Genomic DNA, 19,997 nt, shown 5'->3' with positions numbered 1-19,997 from the left:
TTCAGGGACAATTTAGTGCATGGAGACGGGGAAAAATGAAAACCAAAAAAAAAGGGAGGTCTTGCTACAGGGAAACGTGAGTGTACAGTGCTTTTTCTTAAAAGCACTCCTCACCCTTTCCACATTAGCCACGTCACAGCTGACTTTCTCTCTTGCTCTCCCTTATTGGAAGTAGCTGACATCTGGGTAAATACTCTGTTATCTTTCACTGAGGGCTCAATCTCCTCCCATCATTTGTTAATTAAATTTCAATCAGAAACAAGTGTGCATGTCTCCCTGGTAATACAGACTCAAGCTCCCATCAATATCTGTGTCCAGCATTTGGCTTTTATTCCATCTATTCACAGTCCTTCACCTCTCCTGTCTCAGGTCACTTCGCAAGGTTCTGGAGTTTGCAGGTGCTTAGGAAATTCAAAGGCTTTAGAGTTCCTGAATGAGACAGCCCACACTGAAAGACTCCAGGCTCCTCCTCCCCCTGTCAGATTTAGCCTGGATAACCAAGAAGTTGGCACTGAGAGGAGTGGGGTGAGAAAACCTTGTCTTCTTACTTCTCAGTGAGACAAACATGGTGAGGCAGTGAAGAAAGTTCCTGGTGTCACTGACTTCCACACTGTGTCCTTCTCCCATTTTTCAGCTGCTGGGACACCACAGAGAAGAAAGCTGAACCCCTCCCCATCACTACGGCTCTACCACACTACGACACTGCCTCAGGCCTCCGTGGTCCCGGTCCTCCTGTGACCTGCCAGGCCAGGCTGTGTGACAGTCCACAGGGCCCCATGCACTCAGAACTCATCTCTGGCCCGTAGCACCTTGGGCTGTTGCTTCCTGTCCAAGCCAGGCTTCTGTCTCTGATCTGCAGGCTTGGCTGCACGGCTGGGAGCACGAGGCTCTGAGGAGGATCTGCTGCTGCCATCAGTTCCTTGATGTTTATCTCCATCAGGCTGGTCCTGCTCCATGGCCCTCTGCTCCATCAGCTCCTCTGCCTTCACCCGTTCCTGCAGCCATGGAGACAGAAATGATGTGAATCCTCCCTGCTGGGGTCTCGATGAAACACATCCACCCGACTGCTCCAGAACTCAATTCCCCTCTGCAGGACCCATCCCAGGCTGGCCCCCCCACCACACACCCTGTCCAAGGGCAACCCCCAGGTGCTGCACGGTGCCCTGCCCCAAGGGAAAGCCCAGAAGCTGTTCCTCAGTGGGATTTGATCTCACTTGGAGGTACTTTGTCCCTTCAGCATGCCCTTCACCTGCTCAGCATGCTCCGGGGAGTGCGTGTACCAGAGGGCAATGGCGCAGCGCCTGCCGTGCCTCACGGCCCACACGCCGTGTGGGTTCTCCTTGCCAGAGCTGAAGGCCACCAGCCTCCCACACTTGGGACGCACCTCGGCCTGCCAGGAGAGAGACAAGAGACTGTGAAGCCAGCAGACCCCTGCTCTGGATGACACAGTCCTCCTACAGAGGTCACACACCCTGTGGGAACGTGGAAGTGCAGAGAGCTGCTAGGCACCTACAGCCAGTCTGTGAGCAAGGCAGGCCTTGGAGAGGGACAGAGAGAATCAATGGGGCAACAAAGGTCACAAACACCCACAGACTGGAAGAGCCTGGAAAATCTCAGCTAGGAAAGAGTCAAACTCTCCCCTGTCTGAGATTTGCCTCAATTTCCCTTTAGCTGTCCCTATTTGAATCTGACACTGCACCAGCACTGGATTGTTATTGGAGTGGTGGGATCCGATAACCAACCAGTTTCCTCCTGCACAGACTAAGTCTCGCCCTCAGTTCTCTCTCCCTCTTTTGGCCAGTCCCAGACTTACTGTGACAGTCACAGTGTCCATTTCAGTGAAGAAAAGGCCTCCACCTTGGAAGTCATCATTGAGGTAGAGAATGCCACTGTGGACAAAAAGAAAGAGAACATTTGCAGGGTGAAGCTTATTCCTCCCAGGTGCTTCCCTACACTCCTTGTCACAGGTTGAAAAGCAAGTAGACCAGTTAGCAGGAGAATCCATCTGAGGGTGTTAAATACAGCAGTGCCTAGCTCAGGGGAGTCCCTGAGCTGCAAGCCACAGGAAGCTGGGAGAGTATGCCAGGGAATTAGCTCTACACACTTGTCCCATTTTATTTTGGCTTGTTCTTAATCCCCTGCAGCATGCATCTGTGACACTGCTGTGACAATGCCCTGGGCTTGACAGACCTTGTTTCTAACCTGTTGTTTATGTTTCAAGGTTGGGAATAATCCAACTCCTGGAAGAGGAGACTGATCAGCAAAGAAAGCCATGTCTTAACAGCCAAGGAATTTCAGGGTAACATCAGAATTGGAATGATCAAAAAGGGGCCTGGTGCATGTAGAAAAGAAAATTAAACCAAGAAACTTCTTTACTAAAGTTATACAAAAAGAGAAGTAGTAAGGACACTGTACAGCACAGGTGAGCCCACAGTCGAGTAGGTGAAAGAATGGGCCACAAACTGCCCAGGTTCTTCTTGGTATTCAATTAAGCTGATAGAAAACAACAGAGGAACAACAGAGGATCTTAGTTAATGGGACAGAGAGGAAGACATACTAATGAACACAGCGGTTGCTGAAGCAACGTTAAGGACATAAGTGCAGTGAGAGGATTACCAGCCCTGGAACCCAGGAAGTTGTAGCTCTTCTGCCACAGGGCTTTAGTAAGGCTGTGAAGCCAGAGGGGTGACATGAGTGGAGAAAAGCAAGGACAGCTCTCTCATGTCCAAAGGGAGAGGAAGGCAGGGATAATGGTTGAAGCATAAACAGTGTTATCCTGACCTCAGTAGTCTGCAGGCTTTAGACTCCATTTCTGAGAAGGATAATTGGAGGACAAGAAGCAAATGGAAAATGGTCTTAAAATGTAACATTGGGGTACTAAAAGCAGATTGGCTACCCACATAATGTTTGAAAAAATAGTGCATTTTCCAAGGAAACACTACATGCTCAATCTCAGCAGTTTGGACTGTGGTAAAAGGACTCAGAATGGTGCCATAGGGGAAATTTCTAATGAAAAGAGAAGGTGAAGGTGAGCATGACCAGCACATAGGGACCAGTGCACTGCTGGCATCCAAAGGAGCACTGTGCACCCAGAGCAGCATCACAGGAACTCATGGGCCCCTGGGTCCAATCCTGCTCAATGTCATCATTAATGCCCACAGCAGAGATTCACATGAAAGATCCAGGAAGTTTGGAACACAGGCACTTCATTCAAAAGGACACTGCAAGAGCTCAGCCCTTAAGCTGGTTGGGCAGTCACAGCTCGAGCGGCAAGAGGACAGGGATGCTCCCAAAAATAGCTCAGTGGCATAGATCCCCAGAAGGTATTTTACCATCCATTCAAGTGGAAGTCAGAGAACCCAGGGAGCAGTAAAGGGACAGGACAGCTTTCTCACAGGAGGGACAGAGATCTAACTGGTTAAACAACAAAGTCTGGTAACTTTGCAATCTGGTTATACCAAGTAAGCACTGGTATGTGAAGGGAAACAACTCAGCGATAATGGAATTCCCTCTAAGTCCCATATCTTCATCATAGCTGCATAGAGATTTCTGCTCTGGATACAGCTACCATTCAAAGAAAAGACAAGTAAAATTTCTGGATGCATGGGATGAGATGGCAAGTAGGAGGAATCAGCTGTAGTGAACTGACCTCATCTGGCTGCAGTGTGCAACAACTGGCATCACCATTAAACTATATTTCAGGTTCTTTCACAGAGGAGTAACAAAACCTGCCACAGGCTGGAAAAAACACAACCTCTCACATGGAATGGAAAAACCCAGCATAAAGTATTTGCAGTGAATCTTGAGAGAATAGGCACTGAAGTACACTGCCCAAACAAAAGGAATCCAAGGAGCCTGACTATCCGTTTCCTGTAACTCACAGAATTCTGTAAAAGATGGAACTCAACTACAAGAAACAGCCTGTCAAAAGGGCTGGCAGCTGACTGTAGTACTGTGGCAGACCCACAAGATAGCAGCTTGATATCATGGTTCTAATCTGTGCAGCCTCCCAGCCTCATTCTGCTCTCTGTTAAAGCTGGCTGTGTCAAGCAAGGAGGGGAAAAAGGGCAGGTCTTCCCAGCCCAGGGAAGGTGTTTCACTCCTATTCAGCTCCTTCTGAAACTGCTGATGCAGCCTTCTGCCTGATGCTACAGTTCTCGATGGCTTTGAGCCAACCATCAGCAGGTTTCTATGAGCTAAGCTCATCCTCTGATGGGGCCAGGGATATCTTCACATGATCTAATGCAGGTGCTCTTACCTGTAGTCCCTGTACACATAGGCAGGAGGTTCTTTCCAGCATTCTTGCCCCTCAGGATCCAAGAGACAATTGTCAGCATGGACAGGATGACTAAGATCCATGCGACTTTCCTGTTCCCCTGAAAATGCACAAAAATTAATATGGACATTTTCAGCCTCAAGAATGGATAAAGCAGAGAGAAAGGGGTACAATGAGAATAAAAGGAGGAAATTTTACTGAGAGCACATGGCTGGGAGTGAGGAGACTCTCTGGGAGACAGGGACTAACAGGATGAAGGTTCTTTACCATCTACAGCTCTGCGGCACACAAGGTGTGTGAATGAAAAATGGAGTTTCTTTCCAGGAGTGAAATAGGACTCGATGATTCTCCGAGATTTCTCACTAGCCTGCAGAAGCAATTTGGCGTCTCTCCACTCCACGTCCCCATTTTGGGCCAGCTACAAGTGAAAAATAAGTCTGTTACAATACTTACAAAGACACTCTAAGAACTGATACACGTATACAGCACAGAAGAAGAGACCTTTGTCTCCTGTGGTCACTCAGGCAAGAAAAGAAGACATTTTCTCATTTAATTATAACTCAGAAGTACAACTTTACAGCACAGCAATTATTTCCTTCTCCTTGGCCCATGAAGCCACATCTGGAAAGCTGCATCATTTTGGATCTCCCACTACACAAGAGATACTCAGAGACTGAAGTGAGTCTTGAATGAAGAGTCCTAAGATGGCAGGAATGTTGGAACACATGACTTAGAAAAAGAGGCTGAAAGATTTGGCTTTCTTCAGTCTAGAGAAGAGAAGGCCAAAGGAACATCTAAGTACAGCCTCCTGTCACCTAAAAGAGGGTTACAGAGGAAATGGAGACAGTGTCTCCTCAAAGAGACTCACTGAAAAGAGGCAGCAGACAAAAGCTGCAGCAAGGGAAATTTTGGCTAGATATGAAGAAAAATTTCACCCTCACAAGACTGGTACAGCTCCAAAAAAGGTGCCCAGAGAGGCTGGAGAATCCCCACCCTTGGAAATGTTCAGAACTTGCCTAGGCAAAGAATCGAGGGAATTCATCTAGCTTTGGAATTAGACATGCTGCAAGCTGGAGGTCAGATTGGAGATCTCAAGAGGCTCCTTCTACCTTAATTTATTCTCCAGCTCTAAACTAAGCATGTCTGTAAGGCTACCTTCACAGGGACAAGCAGTCCCCAAACCCTGCCTCACAGAAGAAAAAGCACTTGTCACGCCTTCCACGTACAACATGCCTGAATGTGACTGAGGAGGAAGGCCAGAGGAGACCACAGGTGTTGTGAAGGAGACAGCACACCCATGACACCACCCAGAGTGCAATCCACAGAAGAAAACACTCAGGTGGCAAACTCTCTTTCTGCACAATTAAGAAGACAGCAGACTCACAGATGCATTTTACCTGCACGGCCTTCAAAACAGTTAACCCTTCAAATCTCTCATGTGGGGTGTGAGGCGACCGCCTTGCCCGGTACCCATCTCCTGCTTCCCCTGCTGCCTGGAACACAAGGACACAGATGACATGCATTAGGCTGCCAGCTCTCCTCCATGCAAACCCTACTGCCCTGCCTGCTGAGGAGGAAAGTACACAGACAGGAGTTCTTACAGGATCCTGGCCTCACCTTTGTCAGTCGGAGAAGGTCCTTACACTCAGACTCCGTCAGCACTCTGTCGAACACAACCCGCTGGGTTCCATTCATCTGCTGGGAATCCATCGTGACAGCAATGCCCTCAAAAGGCAAAGCACCTGTTGAGAAGCAAGCACAGACAGGCATGATGAGGCTTTGGACAAGAACCCCTCAGACAGCAACCCCCCGCCTGGATAAGGAAGTGGAGAGACACTCTACATTCTCTGAGAAGACAGGACAGTTCCCCAGAAGAGCCCGCTCCTTGCAGACCCCTCACATGCTTCAGGGGAACCAGAGCACCAGCTGCAGATGCTGGCCTACAGCACGTGCTTCAGGAGCCAGCAGACACTTGGGACTTGCTGGGAGAGCAGCAGGGAGCTGGGGGAAGTTGAGTGCACTGTGGATTGCAGCAGCAGAGCAGGTCCAGCCTACTGGAGTGAGGCTCTGGAGAAAAGAAGCAGGTAAACACCTCCATCAACCCTCCTTTCAATCATCTTTCATCAACATCTTATCCAAGAATTATCTCTGGTGAATCTTTCTGCTTTCTTCACCCCAAAGAGAAGCACTGGATATTAGCTGATGATTTAGCTTTTTGATCTTTGGCCTTTTTCCCCACCCTTTTTGACCTCTGGATGATGAGGAATGCCCTCATCAGGCCCTTAGAAGGCTCTGCTCTCACAAGTGCCACAGCAGAGAACCACTCAGGGTCATTTCAAGCAAAGACTCCATGACTGAGCCCTTCCAGAGGCTCCACATCCACACATAAGAACAGGGGACCACAAGAACACGAGACTCTGCACTGCAACCTGCATCATTCAGCCACAAACCCCTTGAACTTCTACTTTTCAGGGTAAGACTTGCCCAAGCTATATTGTCTGCTTCCAGTTTCCATTTCTTGCCCCCTCCCTTCGTGTCCCTTTCAGGAAAGTGTTGATTGAGGTTGGGCTGGTGGAGCTGAACCAGGTTTGGTGTAGACACTGCTGGCACAGAGATCTGCATGTCCATGGGCTTGTCACACATTCAGGCTGTCCTCAGCTTCTCCAGCCACAGTGCCCTTTGAGTTTGCATGCCAGAGATGTAGGCAGCGAGATTTTGCAAGATTACACATGCACCAAAGAGGAAGAAAAGAACAGTGAGAAGACTTGCTGAGCCATTCAAGTCAGTCTGCATCTACGCTAGCATTCAAATGTCTGAGGGTGGAAGACAGCATTTAGCCTGAGTAAGTCTGGCTGACTGCATCCAAGACCTCCTTCAGGCTCTTTTACTCACCCCTCTTCTCCTTCTCTTCCACATCCAGAGTTTCCTGCTTTTGCTTCTCCTGATCCTCTCTCGGGAGCAAGGGAAAAAGCAGAGACCAGGGCTGTCAGTACACAGAGCTGTGTCCAACCCTCCTCTGTAGCAGCATTTCACATCCTTCCCATTCCTTTTGTCCTCATTTCTCTAGGTATTACTGTTCCTTGTACCACCCCTACTTATACTGCAGTCCTAGCTGACCTGCCCAATCTTACCTGTGTTTCTCCCTTAGGTTTTCAGGAATCAGCTCATCTGGAGTCCAAAGATCCTGTAAGGAAAAAAACCACAGGTGGTTCAGTACACAACAAACCTTGCACTGCTTCTCCAGTGAGTATCAGACCAACCACTGTGGCCCACTTCTCAAGACAGACAAATTGAGCCAATGCTTATGGTTACAGCAGCAATTTCAAATTAACTTCAGTCCTGGAGCAGAAGAAAGGCCTTAAAGATCCACCTCATAAGGACTTGGGGGTCCTCCTCATCAGCATCTGGTCATGGCCTACTAAAGTGAATTCTGACAACTGAGATTGTGAACAATTGGTGAAACCATGGCAGGAAGATTAAAATGATATTGTTACTTACAGGGTCATGAAAAGTTTCTCCCAGATGCTCCACTGCATAATAAATCAACTTCTTCTCCATCAAAGATCTCTGCACATAATGCTGAATACTCTAAGGAAGAAAACAGACTGTCAAACAACCACCTCACAAAAGACAACCCCATCCCTGTCCAGGGCAGAAGCCTGTCCCATCCCACTGCTGTGCACAATTAAAGCCTGTATTTGGCCTCAAGGGACACTGACTGTGACAGACTAAACTCCAGTTTCTTCAGTCCTGGCCTTGGCACATGTCTGCAGTGAAACACCTTCCCCTTTTTGTCTCATGGACTGTGATCCTGTCCTGTGGGACAGGGGAGGACCAGCAGGGACAGACCTGGAGCTGTACCTACCTGTCTGGCTGTGACAGCTGCGTCCTCTCCTAGCTCAGTGCGATACTGCTTCATTTTCTCCAACATGGGCTCATCCGTGGGATAGAACAGCAAGTAGGAAGCAGCACATTCAGCAGCCATTGTCTGGTTCCCAACTTGTGCAGGGACAGAAGAGAACAATCACAGATGTCTCTGAGAGACTTGAGCAGGGATGTGTACAGGCCAGCAGCACCCAGAGTCCCTGTCAGGACTGGCCTTACACCAGCACACATCAGCCCTGCCTAGCTGGGCCTCCACCCAGCGATGGGAATGACCCTGGTACAGAACAGGCATGCCTTTAATGCTGATTGGGAGCTGGTTTAGAAGAAACAGATTAAAAGTAAGTGTATTTTGAAAGAGAGATGGTCCCACTTCCCTCATGCAACAGACAAGATGAGGGGTCTAGCAGCATCTTTGAGATACAAGTTTTCCCAGTGGTCTAACAGAGGAAATAAGAGTTGGGTGGGTCAGAGTGGGGAGGAGCAGGGGTATGCAAAAGGGGTGTGTGAAGTGACAGAGTGACAGGATGTCCAGTGTCATGCCAGGCTATCAGTTCAGCAGGTAGGGATGCCTCAGAAGGAACACCTCTGCTGAGGTGAGATGTGTGTGCAGCCTCTAGGCAGGAAGTGGGAGCCTGCCCTGGAGCCAGGTACTGAAAAGGAGGGTATAGAACACTCAGCAAATAGCTGGAACAAGGTCCTGAAAAAGTGTACTGGAGGCAGGACCTGGAAACAGCCTCACACCACAGAACCTGGGCAATAAGACCGAAGAAGACCACAAGGGACATCTCCCAAGGTGGCCACAGTCCTGAAGAGAGGTTCTGGGAAGAGTTAGGGGGCAAACAGAAGTAGAGCTCAGGTCAGTGTGCCGTTTTTCCCCATGACAAGCTGCCCTCCAGGATCAGAGGCAAAGGACAAGTGTAGGGGTGCCACAGCACAACCTGCTGGTTTGTGGCTCTGCTCACCCTGGCTGTAGGCAAACTGCAGCAAATCAAGATGAGAGGGTATGAAATCTTCTGTAGCAGAAATTCTCCCCGGCTTTGTGGCAATTTCCAGGACGCACTGCTGCCTGCACTTCAAAACCTGAATATAATGGGCTGCAAGAGAGAACAGCAAGAAAGGTGGTAGCCCACACTTCTTCCAGACAGGAGTGCTGCGTGATGGGATGTGCCCAGGGTGGGGAGCACAGCCTTCCCACCCAGCCCTCTGCGCCTCTAACACTACCTGCAATGGCTTCATACAGGCCAGGCTGCATTTTCTCCTCCTCATCCTCATCCTCCCGAGGCCCTTCACACAGGGCACGACACTCTTCCAGTGCTGACAGGGCCTCTGAGAGTGACTCCTCCAGCCTGGCCACGGCCTGCAGGTACTCATCTGCATCATAGTGCTGCACACCAGTCTCATATGCTTCCTGTGAAGGACAGATCCAGGTCCCCTCATCAGTGTGGGTGACACCAAAGGATGCCCTGAGACTTCTGAATCGCTCATAGGATGGTGCTGACATTAAGGGGCCCACCTGCTCCTGCACAGTCAACCACACAGTGACAGCAAATCCCACACTAAAGCCAAATAACTGTCATCAAAAAGTCTCTCTGTCACACTTGCAGTAGTTTGTCCTCACCTGGAAGAGAAGGCTGCAGGGAGATCTTCATGCAGCCTTTCAGACACAAAGGGGTCTGAGCAAGACTTTAGACCAAGGCCTGTAGTGACAGTATTAAACTGAAAAAGTGTTTTGATGGAAGATAAAATATTTTTTGGACTGGAGATAAGATACTTTGATGATGACTGTTAGGAAACACTGAAGCAGGTTGCCCAGAGAAGCTGTGGATGTCCCATCCCTCAAAGAGTTCCAAGGCCAGGTTGGATGGGGCTTTGAGCAACCTGATCTAGTGGAAGGTGTCCCTGCCTATGGCAGGGGACTTGCATTAGGTGATCATTAAAGGTTCCTTCTGGGCTAAATCTCTCTATGATTCTGTGTATGGGGGCCTGTCTCAAGCCATGGCCTTTGTGTGGGAACAGATCAGGGTCCCAGACCAGTCCCTAGGGTGGACAAAGAGCTGCTCATGCATGGCTCTGCACTGAGCCCTCACCCAGTGTGGCGTGGCCTCCAGGTCCTGGAAGCTGTCTGACTTCACCCCTGACATACGCCGGTACTTCTCGATGTCCTCCTGCATTTGGAGGTGCTGGGGATTAGCCATGAAGAAGGTGTGAGCGGCAGACACGGCCTGATCCAGCTTCTTCAGCTGTGGAGAAAAGGCAGCGGCGCCTGTCATGCTCCTGCAGGTCTCTGCTGTTCACGCCCACCCCTCACCCCAGCTGCTTCCCGGCTTCACAGAATCACAGAATGGGTCAGATTGGAGGAGGCCACAGTGGGTCATCTGCTCCAACCTCCCTGCACAAGCAGGGTCGTCCTACAGCACATGGCACCAGATTGCATCCAGATGGTTTTGGAATGTCTCTGGTGAGGGAGATTCCACAACTGCTCTGAGCAATCTGTTCCAGCGCATGGTCAGCCGCATAGTAAAGTTCTTCCTAATATTCCACCTAAAGGTGGAACTTCATGTGCACCAGTTTCTGCCTGTTGCCTCTTGTAGTGGCTGGCACCAGTGAGAAGAACCTGGCTCCATTCCCCTGGCAACCCCCCTGCAGGTATTTACGCGCATCAGTAAGGTTCCCTCGAGGCTGTCTCTGCTCGAGGCTGAGGGAAAGGCGTTCACACCCCGGCTGCCCAGGGACCCTCCAGGAGAGCCGTGCCACGCCCGCCCCTGCCGGGACAGCACCGCGGGAGGCGCACACTCCCACCCGCGCCCGGGGCTGTGCCCACCTGGAAGAAGGCCACCTGCAGGTAGTTATAGGGCTCCCTGCGCTCGAAGTCGCGGCGCACGGCGCGGCTGGCGCGGTGCGCGGAGGGCGCGGGGCGCAGCCGCCGGCCCAGGCACTGCTGCAGGCACCGGGCGCGCTGCAGCACCGGCCCGAGCAGCGCGGCCTCCCAGCGCCCGGGCCCGCCGCCCAAGGGCTCCTGGCGGGCGCAGGCGGCGCGGCAGGCGCGGCGGGCGGCCCGCAGCCCCGCGTAGCTGTGCAGGGCGCGCTGCAGCAGCTCGGCCGCCCGCGCCCAGTCCCGCGCCAGGTACGCCCTCACGCCGTCCGCGTACAGCAGGTCGAACGGCACCAGCCGGCCCGGCGACGTGGCGGCCGCGGCGGCGGCCAGCAGGCTGAGGCACAGCAGCGAGGCCATGGCTCCGCGAGGAGAAGGCGGAGGAGGAGGAGGAGAAGGGGTCCTGGCGGGCCCCGGGCTCGGCCCACCCCGGGGGCGGCGCCGGTCCGGGGCCGCGGTGGGCGGGAAGGCTCGGCCCAGGTCCCGCTGTGCCGGCCGAGAGCCGCCGCTGCCTCGGGGGCTCCGGTGCTGCAGCCGCCGCTGTGTCTGACGGGCCCCTGGTCCGGGCGGCCTCCCCAGCGCGAACCCTCCCTTTGGGGTGGGTCACTCAAAGGCCTCCAAGGACGCCTCTCCTTGGAGTCACGCTTGGACACTTCATACTGCCATCACACGGAGAACTGCCTTGGGCATGACAGGATACCTATCTCCCTCTGACACTGCCTCCCCTGGGACAACGCCAAACCTTTGCCCTTGGCTGGAATGACAGCCAACACCAGCCAGAAGGTCCATCTCCCACACAGTACTCTCGCACCTCCCTGCCAAGAATTGTGTCTGGGGCAGGAGCTTGCTCCACACCTCACCACTCCCAGCTTTGCTGGTGGGGGCAATTGAGGGGGACTTCCCTCAGAAGCTTCTGTCAGCTTTCCTGTTTGGCTGAGAAGTTTGGGCCATCTGAACTTTCACACAAAGTTTGCACTGGAATCAATAGCTTGCACTGGTGAAATAAGATGTTAAGGGTCAGGATCTTCTTGGAGAGAATTTAATTCTTTCCAAGCCTGGAGTTGCTTCAAAGCAAAACCTTTTGCTGAGCAGTGTTAAAAACTTGAGGCCTCTCCTGCTTAGCACCACATCTGAAATGGACAAAAGACCTTTCACCCAGTCTCCCATGACAACTCCTCTAAGGGCATCATTCACTTTCCTCGGCTGCTAAGCATCTGCTGCCTTTCAGAGAAACTGACAAGGAAGGATGAAGAGGGAGGAAAGGAGACTCGCACATTTTGCATTTCCCTTCCAGAAGCCTGTGAAGCTTCATTAAACACCGGGCCAATAATTTTGTTTCTATGGAAACAAAATTATTACTAATATAGTATTTTAAAAACAGACACACGATTGACACTCCAAATATAGAATTTTAATACCATTCTGCGCCTGCCTTGTCTCTTAGGGCAGAGCGGATGCGAGGGTGGAGTTCACAAAGGGACGGGACTGGCAAGGGTGCCAAGTGGCGGTGGCAGCGGTGGATGTGTTTGTAACCTGAGAGCAGGCACAGGCTGTCTGTCCGTCCGTTGTGCTCCCTTCTGCGGATCTGTCCCACTTCTCTTTCCCCCACCAGCATGGGGTGCCGTGTTTTCTGCCTGCTGGCGAGAAAGATGAGAATGCAAATTAGTGATTGGGTCCTGGGACAAAGGGAACGCTTGAAGTTTTATTTAAAAACTGTGATGGCACTGAATGTTTTTGATGCTGTCCCTCATAGTTTGGGGTCCTGGAAGGTCTGTGGCTCGCAGGCCTCTGGGGTCCTTTCACATGGCGCCTGCTCTCCATCCTGCAGATGCCAGACTTCGTTGCCAAGCACGGAGCAGCGCCGTGGCCGGTCGGAATTCTCCTCCTCCCTGCTGCCGAGGGAGAGACGGCGGTCGCGGCGTGATGCGAGCAGGAGACGGGAGTGCCGTGGGCTGCAGGCTGGGCTGGGCTGCGGTGTCTCGTCGATGAACGTGGTGATCTCATCTCGGAAGAAGCAGGCGCTGGAGCTGGAGCCCCGGGGCAACAGCCCCCCCTCCAGAAACTGCCGTAGGGTCGTCAGCTCATCTTCCGGGGGCCGCCGGCGGTGCTGGTAGTCATGCAGCTGGGGAGGCAAGAAACCAGGGCCCCCGGGCTTGCGGGGGGTGGGAATGCGGATGTCGTCAGATGAAGACCACTTGTGTAGGAAGGATGGAGCAGAGCGGTGGGCGGAGAAGATGTTAGTCTCATCATGTGACATTCTCCGTGAGATAGGGACCTGGAAAACAGAGGAGGGGGCAGGTGATGGAAGACTTGAAAAGTCAGAACAAGAAGGGAGTAGCTGAGGTTCGCAGAGAGGAGAGTCAAGAGGACACAAAGACGTGGGAACCTGACAGAGGAGGAAGTGGGTTGTGGGGCTGCCCCGCTAGCTCTTGGCTCACCTGCAGGTAATGCACCTTGTCCTGGGGCAACAACATGTGGTGCATGGGCAGCAGCTTGATGTCCCGAGAGTCCCGCTTCGCAGCTGCGGCGCCGTTCGCATCGAATCTCACTTTGCAGATCCTGCCATCTCCATAATCATCACACACACCATCTGTTGGCAAAGACGAGAACGGCAGTCAACACTTTTCAGTCAGAAGAGGAGCATTATCAGGGCACCTGGACACCATCCTAATGCTTATCTGACTTGTGCTGCCCTACTTGCAGCCCTCAGGGCTTGCCTCTGAACGAGGACCTTGTCTTTCTGCTTGCAGCAGCACTAAAGCACCCACTCAGTGCCCTATTTCTTCTGTCTTGCCTTTGAATTGCTCACTGCCAGGTCTTGGACCCTTGAATGAGCGAGCTGGGCTGAGGCCCAGCATGTCACTTCGGTTGTGGTTTGGCAGCCACACACAATGTATCTATGCTTGCAACTAGTGAGGAGGATGTTGCACTAATGCTTCCTGGATGCTAGTCCTAAGGCGGCGAGCAGCGGCAGAGCCCTCCACAGAATAAATTTTCTCGTGGTTGCTGACTTCAAGCGGTAACATGAATGTCACTGAGCCACCTGCAACACCACAAGATCCTTTTCCCAAAGACCCCCCCTCTTTCCTCTGTAGTCTTTTGGGGAGGTTGGTTAGTGAAGAGAGGTGACTGTGGGTGGTGAGGAGCTTACCATCCTCTGTGTCTTCCTCAGACATGATGGCCACACACTGCTCCCACACGGTGCGGAGATCTGCTCGGTAGCGCTCGCAGGACCAGATAAAAGAGGGGAGCAGCAAGGTCTGCACCATGGAACACCAGAGCACAGCCAGAACCATCCAGGTGGGGGCCGTATCATAGCGCAGGCTGAAAAAGCTCACGACCTTTAAGGCAAGAAAAAGCAACAATGCCAAGGAGACAGAAGTAGGGATCAAGGCAGAAAGGTAATGCGAATCAATTCTGTAGCAGAACATAATCTGTCTCTAAAGGATTCATCCAGTAATTATCCCTTGAAAACCTGCTCCTGGGGTCTTGCCCCAGGTTTGCCGGACCATATTCCAAGCTGTCATATATCTAACATGAGACCTGGTGCTAGCATCCCTTCTTCCTGTACTCGTTACCAGCTGGAGCTAAATAGGTGCTAACAAAGGACACAGCCGCTGGGGAAAAAAATAATCTGTGACTCAGCCTCTCCCCTTTTAAGGGTTCTTTTTGAGAACTTCTCCAGCTCTCCAATTTTGCACAGAATCGACCGGCTAGCCAAAACCTGAATACTGCCTGCAGCCACACAAGCAGAAGGAAAAAGACAACTGGATGCATCAGCTGTTAAAGCTGGTGTATCAGAAGCAAACTGGAGAAATAGAAATCTCATTGTTTTTACAAGTAAGTTTGCAGAATAATTTCCTCTCCTCTTAGCCACTTAAAACTTGCACAGTGGTTTTAGCTGTGTGGTGTGTATTCCCCAGGCTTAGATTTAAGAAAATGCTGCTGCGGAAGGATGAGAGAATTACTGCAATCTTTTTAAAACCACCGCTCAGAATAACACAGATTCAGATGCGGCAGTTCTGCGGCTGGTGGGACAGGAGAGATCCTTCTCTAAAACTTGAGAGAAAAGCAAATCTGCTTTAACTGCAGACTCTGAAGGCAAAGGGAGAAGTGGATGCTTACCAAGATAGGCACCCCAGTGAGCGTGTCATACAGGAAGACAATGGCGCTTATGAGGTTGGTCATCTGCAAGGAGGTCTTGGCTGACTCGGAGCCGTCTAGTGAAGACCTCCTTTTGCCTCGTACGTCCTCCACCACAATGGCTGGCACATTGAAAGTGGTGTGTGCTGATGAAGAGCAGGACGACGCTTCTTCTGCCCTCTGATGGTGGCACCGCCGGCGTCTCCTGTGCGCCCACAGGGTTTGGTAGAAGGTGATACCCACGCACACCAAGCCCATGACGATTCCTCCGAGCAGCAGGAGGCTAAAGCAAACGCCGAAGCCCAGCCCTATTTTGCTGACAATGAACTGGCAGCCACGGGCGTAGTAGCGCTCGCCGTTGTTGTGCCAGCCGATGGAGGGCAGGGTTGAGAGGATGAATGACACCATCCAGATCCCCATGACTGCGTGCAGAGCCTGCTTCTTGGCATTGCTCAGGCGGTAGTTGACCGGCCACCTCACCATCCACATGCGGTGGTAGGAGAGGGAGGCCACTGTGAAGCAGGTGGCCAGCGCCAGGGTGTAGTAGGTGGAGACAAAGACCTTGCAGATGCTTTCGTTCCAGTCGTAGTCGGAGGACTCGCGCCGCAGCTGCACCACGGCATAGGTGGTGAGGGGTACTGCTGCCATAAGGATGTGTGTGCCAGCAAGGAAGCACAGCAGCAGCTCCAGAGGCTTGTGTTTCTGTTGTTTGGCCGTGATGCTGAGGATAATCCAAGAGTTGGCCAACAGAGCTAACATCCCACATGCCAGCCACCACAGCGAGTTGTTGTGCAAGGTGGACTCTGATTCAGAGTCCCCCATGCTGCCAACCCTGCTAGACTGCACCCTGCCTCTGCTGCTGGGATATTGTAAGAGGGTGAGTGGGACTCAGCACTGGGGGAGCCACGTCTCTCCTCATCTGCTGCTGCAATGTGAGTTGTTTGCACGCTGGAAGGGTTTCTCAAGGCATTGCCACCAGGTGCCAGGCTGAACAGCCGTCAACTCTGTCTCGCTTCCAGTCTTCCCTTTCCCTTCTATTTGATTATATTTCTTCCCCTTGTTCTAACTTTTTCATCTGGTTTTTTTCCCTTGTTCTCTTTCTTTTTCTTTCTTCCACCTTTTTTCTCTCATGAACACTTGCCAGTGCTTCTTCCCTCACTTGCTTGGGCTCACTTTTTTTTTTTCCTCCCCATCTATTACATCACTCTCCTCCACTCTTCTCCCAGACAAAAAGCTCTCCTTACTTCATGTGCCCACCAGACACCTTCTGACTTAGAGGCCACCTTCTGCTGGGACTGGTGAAGGCCACACACAAACAGGGACTTCTAGGGACTCCAAACACTTCGTCAGAAGCAAGTGCCTGCTTCCCAGTGTCCTAGGGAATGAGGAGCTAGGCAAGAGTTTCAGAGATGACAGGAAAAAGAGTAGAGGTCCCGATGAAAAAGTGAGGGTGGTGCATACACTGAGTGTAATTCCCCTCTCACCAAATGCCACTGCGCTGGTGGCCAGGTAGAGGTTCCTGCCAAGGCTGTCAGAGAGCTATCAACGAAGAGGGAAGGGTGAGAAACAAGATTCAAAGGGCTTCCTACCCAAGCCCTCACTGCTCTCTCACTACATTGTCCTTTTCGCTGTTTCTTTTTGCTGGTCTTTAAAGCTCTCCTGCGCAGGGCACAGCTGGCAAACAATAATGAGATGGCAGGGAGGGGAAGATCCTTTTCAAAGGTTCCCTTGGAGATTCAGGGCACGAGTTTCACTGTAGAAGAGAGAAAAGAGAAAAAGTAATTTAAGATCATTCTATCTTCCCAGATCTCTCTCTCTCTCTCTCTCTCCTTGCCCACACTAACACCTTGTCATGATTTAGACAGTGTGGAGCATTCCCTATGTCTTTCAGGAAACAGAAGAGCCAAATTTGTACCAGTCCCTGCACAGCTCAGGCTGGACTCTGGTCCCCACCAACTCAAGCCAGTGCTGCTGAGACCATGCTCCCTGTCCTTCCAGTCCTAGGCTCCCTACCCAAAGTGTTGCTAATGCCATTTCTGGCATGGAAGGTCTGATCTGCATCATCCCTTGCAATTCCAGCCCTGCCATCCCCATGCATGTGCTGCTACACCCCTTGTTTCAGCTGTACAGCTCCCACAGCTCCAACAGTCTTTGGACCTCAGCTTCTCTCTGCCAGTGATCTGGTTTTTAACCTGCTGCTCCCATCCATGGGTGCATTCCACCATTCCAATGGTACCCTGCCATTCCACCTTCTTGACACACAAGTCTTTCAGCAACATGTTTCTGCTGGCGCAGTTCTGGTCTCCAGAGACCCCCACAGTCACAAACCCAGGGAACAAGACTACTAACCTATTCCTGAGACTCCTTACCTTTGCCTTCCCTGGTCCTACCAGTCAGACCCCCTTCTCTGTCTTCATCCATAGGAGACACCCAAGCAGCGTATTCCAAGAAGGTACAGGCCTGTTCTGTGTCTTGACCAGCGCAGATGTAAACTTAATCTCTATGTTGACAGCTCAGTACCCCAGCCTGAGCTAATGGCTCAGTTCCCACCCCCCGCTTCCTTCTGCCTCTCCATATTTTCTCACCCTCTCTGTGACCACCTGAGGCTTTGCCTCCTTTCCTCCCTGCTTGGAGCAGTTTGCCATGACTGGACTGGCGATGCCCCCATTCTACTCTGTTTCATCTTTTCCCCCCCAGTATCACCACTCTTGCAGTTAGGCCTGTGGCCTCTGGAGACAGTTACCGAACTACCCATCTCTGATAATTCCCAGGGGAATGAATTTCCTCGCAGCTTCTCCTTCTGCCGCCCTTCCCACCCCAGCTTGTTCTGCTGGCCCACACCGGTCCCTCGATGAGGCTGGAATCCTCCTGCTTCTGCTGGGTCTGGGGCCCAATTCTGCTCCAAGCTGTGGTTCTCCCGCTGGCAGAGACCGGAGTGCCCCCGAGCTAAGGCAGGATGCCCAGGTCGGGGAAACCCGTCCTCACCTGGCCGCGCTCCCTGGTGCGCCCCACCGCCCATCCCACAGCGGGGGAGAGCTCGGGAGCCGCTCGCGGGGCCGCCGATGCAGGGGAGGCGCGGGAGGGGGCTCGCAGGGGAAGGTGACCCAGAATGGTTGCAAAGGAGCGCGCACAGAGCCGGGGTGCCAGGAGACGCGGCCGGCCGGGCCGAGCCGCGCCGCTGCCCCGCCGCCCCCTCCCCTCGCCCCCCGCTCAGCGGCCCGGCCACGGCGGGGCTCCGGCCGCCCCGCGCTTCGCCTCGCCCGGCGGCGGCAGCGGAGCGCAGCGGCTCGGCCGGGGCTGGGCTGGGCTGAGCTGGGCGGGGGCCGCGGAGCCCGCGGGGCGCCCCGGGGCGCGGCCGTGCCCGGCGGCGGCGGCGCCGCCCTGCGCCCGGCGGAGCGGGGGCCGGCGGCGGAGCGGGGGCCGATCGCGGCGGCGGCGGCGGGGGCCGGGGGACCCATCTTACCTCTCGCCGGAGCAAGCGCTGCCATGGCGACGGGCGCCCCGCGCGGCTGTGCGCGCCTCTGCCCGGCTGTGCCGGCCCCCGGCCCGGCCGCCGCCGCAGCTCCGGCCGCCGCAGGCAGCCGCCCCGGCCCCGCGCTCCGGCCACCGCCGGGCGGGGCTCGGCGAGGGGCGAGGGGCGGGGAGCGCCGGCGGGGGACGGCGGCGGGAGCACCGCCGGGCCGAGCAGCCAGGGGGCGGGACGGGCGGACGGGCGCGGGAGCCGCCGCCCCGGCACCGGCCCCCGCCCCGGCAGCACCGGCCCCTCCGCCGCTCCCGACGGGGCGGGCTGCGGCCGGCCGCGATCCCGGAGCCCGGCTCGGACACGGCCCAGGCTCGGCGGCTCCCCGTCGTGTGCAGCCCTCCTGCCCCACGGGCCGGGGCCGCCCCACAGAGCACTTGCAGGACAAGAAGGCACCGGCTCCCTTTCCCAGAGAGGGATGTGAGGGGGCACCCAGGCCGTGCGAGATGTGGGGGAGATGGCTGCGAAGTGAGGGGAAAGGCAAAGAGCTGATACTGCAAAGGGTGCTTGGAGGGTAAGGCGCCCAGGGCATCGGTTGTCCAGGGTGCCTTTGCACAGCTGCTGTGATGGCCTCTTCCATCACAAACCAACAGTGTGGTCCTACAGACAGGGAAAAGGCAGAAGAGAGGACAGGAGATCGAGTGGAAGTAGTGCTCAGAGCAATGGTTTGGTCATGTCAGAGGGGTAAAGCTCCCCCTCCGGCTGCATCACCTCAGCCAGGGCAATCCTGGCTAGAAAGTCTTCACAAGACAAAAGACATCTCATTTTCCTGTTACCCGTCTTGCTGCTGGAGTGAAGGCACCAATACCTTCCTTGTCCTCATTCATTTTGAGGCCTGTTGTCTGCCAATATGTGTCCTCCTTTCCTCCATCAGAACTGGGATAGGAATCCGTGTTCGTGGTCAGATAGGGCACAGCTGCATTAGCACCTCAGTTTGGATTAGGAGAACACGAACAATTTAGGTGAAAGGACCTGCAAGATGTGCAGCAAATGTGCTCTGACCACTATGAGAATTCAGCTTTGCTTTGGGCTAGGGCTAGTCTGAATAAGTCCCCAGACATTTACAGTGTGGCCAAAAAGTCTTCATCATCAGCTGCTTCCCTCTGCAGATCTGCTCCTGCTTCACCATCCTGTTTGCTAAAGTGGATCTACTGATCCAGGATCTGCTTTATCACCCTGCTGACAGGACAGATTTCATTTATCATTCTCAGTATTGGCTGAGGTGACCCCAAGTGTCTTAGATAGCAAGGAATTTCATCTAAGATTGGTAGGATCAGCAGAGGGAGAGGCTCCTGAGGAAG

General features: G+C 53.3%; 2 protein-coding genes across 3 annotated transcripts; both read right to left on the bottom strand.

Moving 5' to 3' along the window:
• Positions 1-350: 350 nt before the first annotated feature.
• Positions 351-11,393, bottom strand: P3H3 (prolyl 3-hydroxylase 3). The gene is made up of 15 exons (XM_058825455.1): positions 10,983-11,393; positions 10,249-10,401; positions 9,383-9,569; positions 9,124-9,255; positions 8,142-8,275; positions 7,775-7,864; positions 7,408-7,460; positions 7,169-7,227; positions 5,894-6,018; positions 5,674-5,769; positions 4,544-4,694; positions 4,259-4,376; positions 1,814-1,889; positions 1,250-1,390; positions 351-995 (listed from the first exon to the last, which is right to left on the bottom strand). Exons 1-15 carry the CDS (start codon positions 11,391-11,393, stop codon positions 783-785), a joined length of 2,139 nt encoding a protein of 712 aa, XP_058681438.1. The 3' UTR covers positions 351-782.
• A 1,061-nt stretch (positions 11,394-12,454) lies between these two features.
• On the bottom strand, positions 12,455-18,777 carry GPR162 (G protein-coupled receptor 162). Of its 2 annotated transcripts, none has more exons than XM_058825686.1 (5): positions 18,640-18,777; positions 15,159-16,929; positions 14,185-14,374; positions 13,472-13,623; positions 12,455-13,308 (listed from the first exon to the last, which is right to left on the bottom strand). In XM_058825686.1, exons 2-5 carry the CDS (start codon positions 15,996-15,998, stop codon positions 12,781-12,783), a joined length of 1,710 nt encoding a protein of 569 aa, XP_058681669.1. In that variant the 5' UTR covers positions 15,999-16,929; positions 18,640-18,777; the 3' UTR covers positions 12,455-12,780. The 2 variants fall into 2 exon arrangements, with proteins under 2 accessions (XP_058681669.1, XP_058681670.1); XM_058825687.1 differs by lacking the exon at positions 18,640-18,777 and adding an exon at positions 18,162-18,314.
• Positions 18,778-19,997: the final 1,220 nt, after the last annotated feature.

The sequence above is a fragment of the Ammospiza caudacuta genome, chromosome 2 (genome assembly GCF_027887145.1).
Source record: "Ammospiza caudacuta isolate bAmmCau1 chromosome 2, bAmmCau1.pri, whole genome shotgun sequence".
NCBI lineage: Eukaryota > Metazoa > Chordata > Aves > Passeriformes > Passerellidae > Ammospiza > Ammospiza caudacuta.
The sequence above is the reverse complement of the archived record's forward strand: the minus strand, read 5'-3'. Positions and strand labels throughout refer to the sequence as shown.

Bases quoted from the DNA above. Each gene is read 5' to 3' on its own strand.
- P3H3 (XM_058825455.1), bottom strand. From the start codon at position 11,393: ATGGCCTCGCTGCTGTGCCTCAGCCTGCTGGCCGCCGCCGCGGCCGCC. The intron at 7,865-8,141 runs GTAGGTACAGCT...TTTCTTCCTTAG, and splicing joins CAGCTGTCACAGCCAGACAG to AGTATTCAGCATTATGTGCA. The intron at 5,770-5,893 runs GTGAGGCCAGGA...CTTGTGTTCCAG, and splicing joins ACCTTCTCCGACTGACAAAG to GCAGCAGGGGAAGCAGGAGA.
- GPR162 (XM_058825686.1), bottom strand. From the start codon at position 15,998: ATGGGGGACTCTGAATCAGAGTCCACCTTGCACAACAACTCGCTGTGG. The intron at 14,375-15,158 runs GTAAGCATCCAC...CTTGCCTTAAAG, and splicing joins TCACTGGGGTGCCTATCTTG to GTCGTGAGCTTTTTCAGCCT. The intron at 13,309-13,471 runs GTGAGCCAAGAG...TCTGTTTTCCAG, and splicing joins ACAAGGTGCATTACCTGCAG to GTCCCTATCTCACGGAGAAT.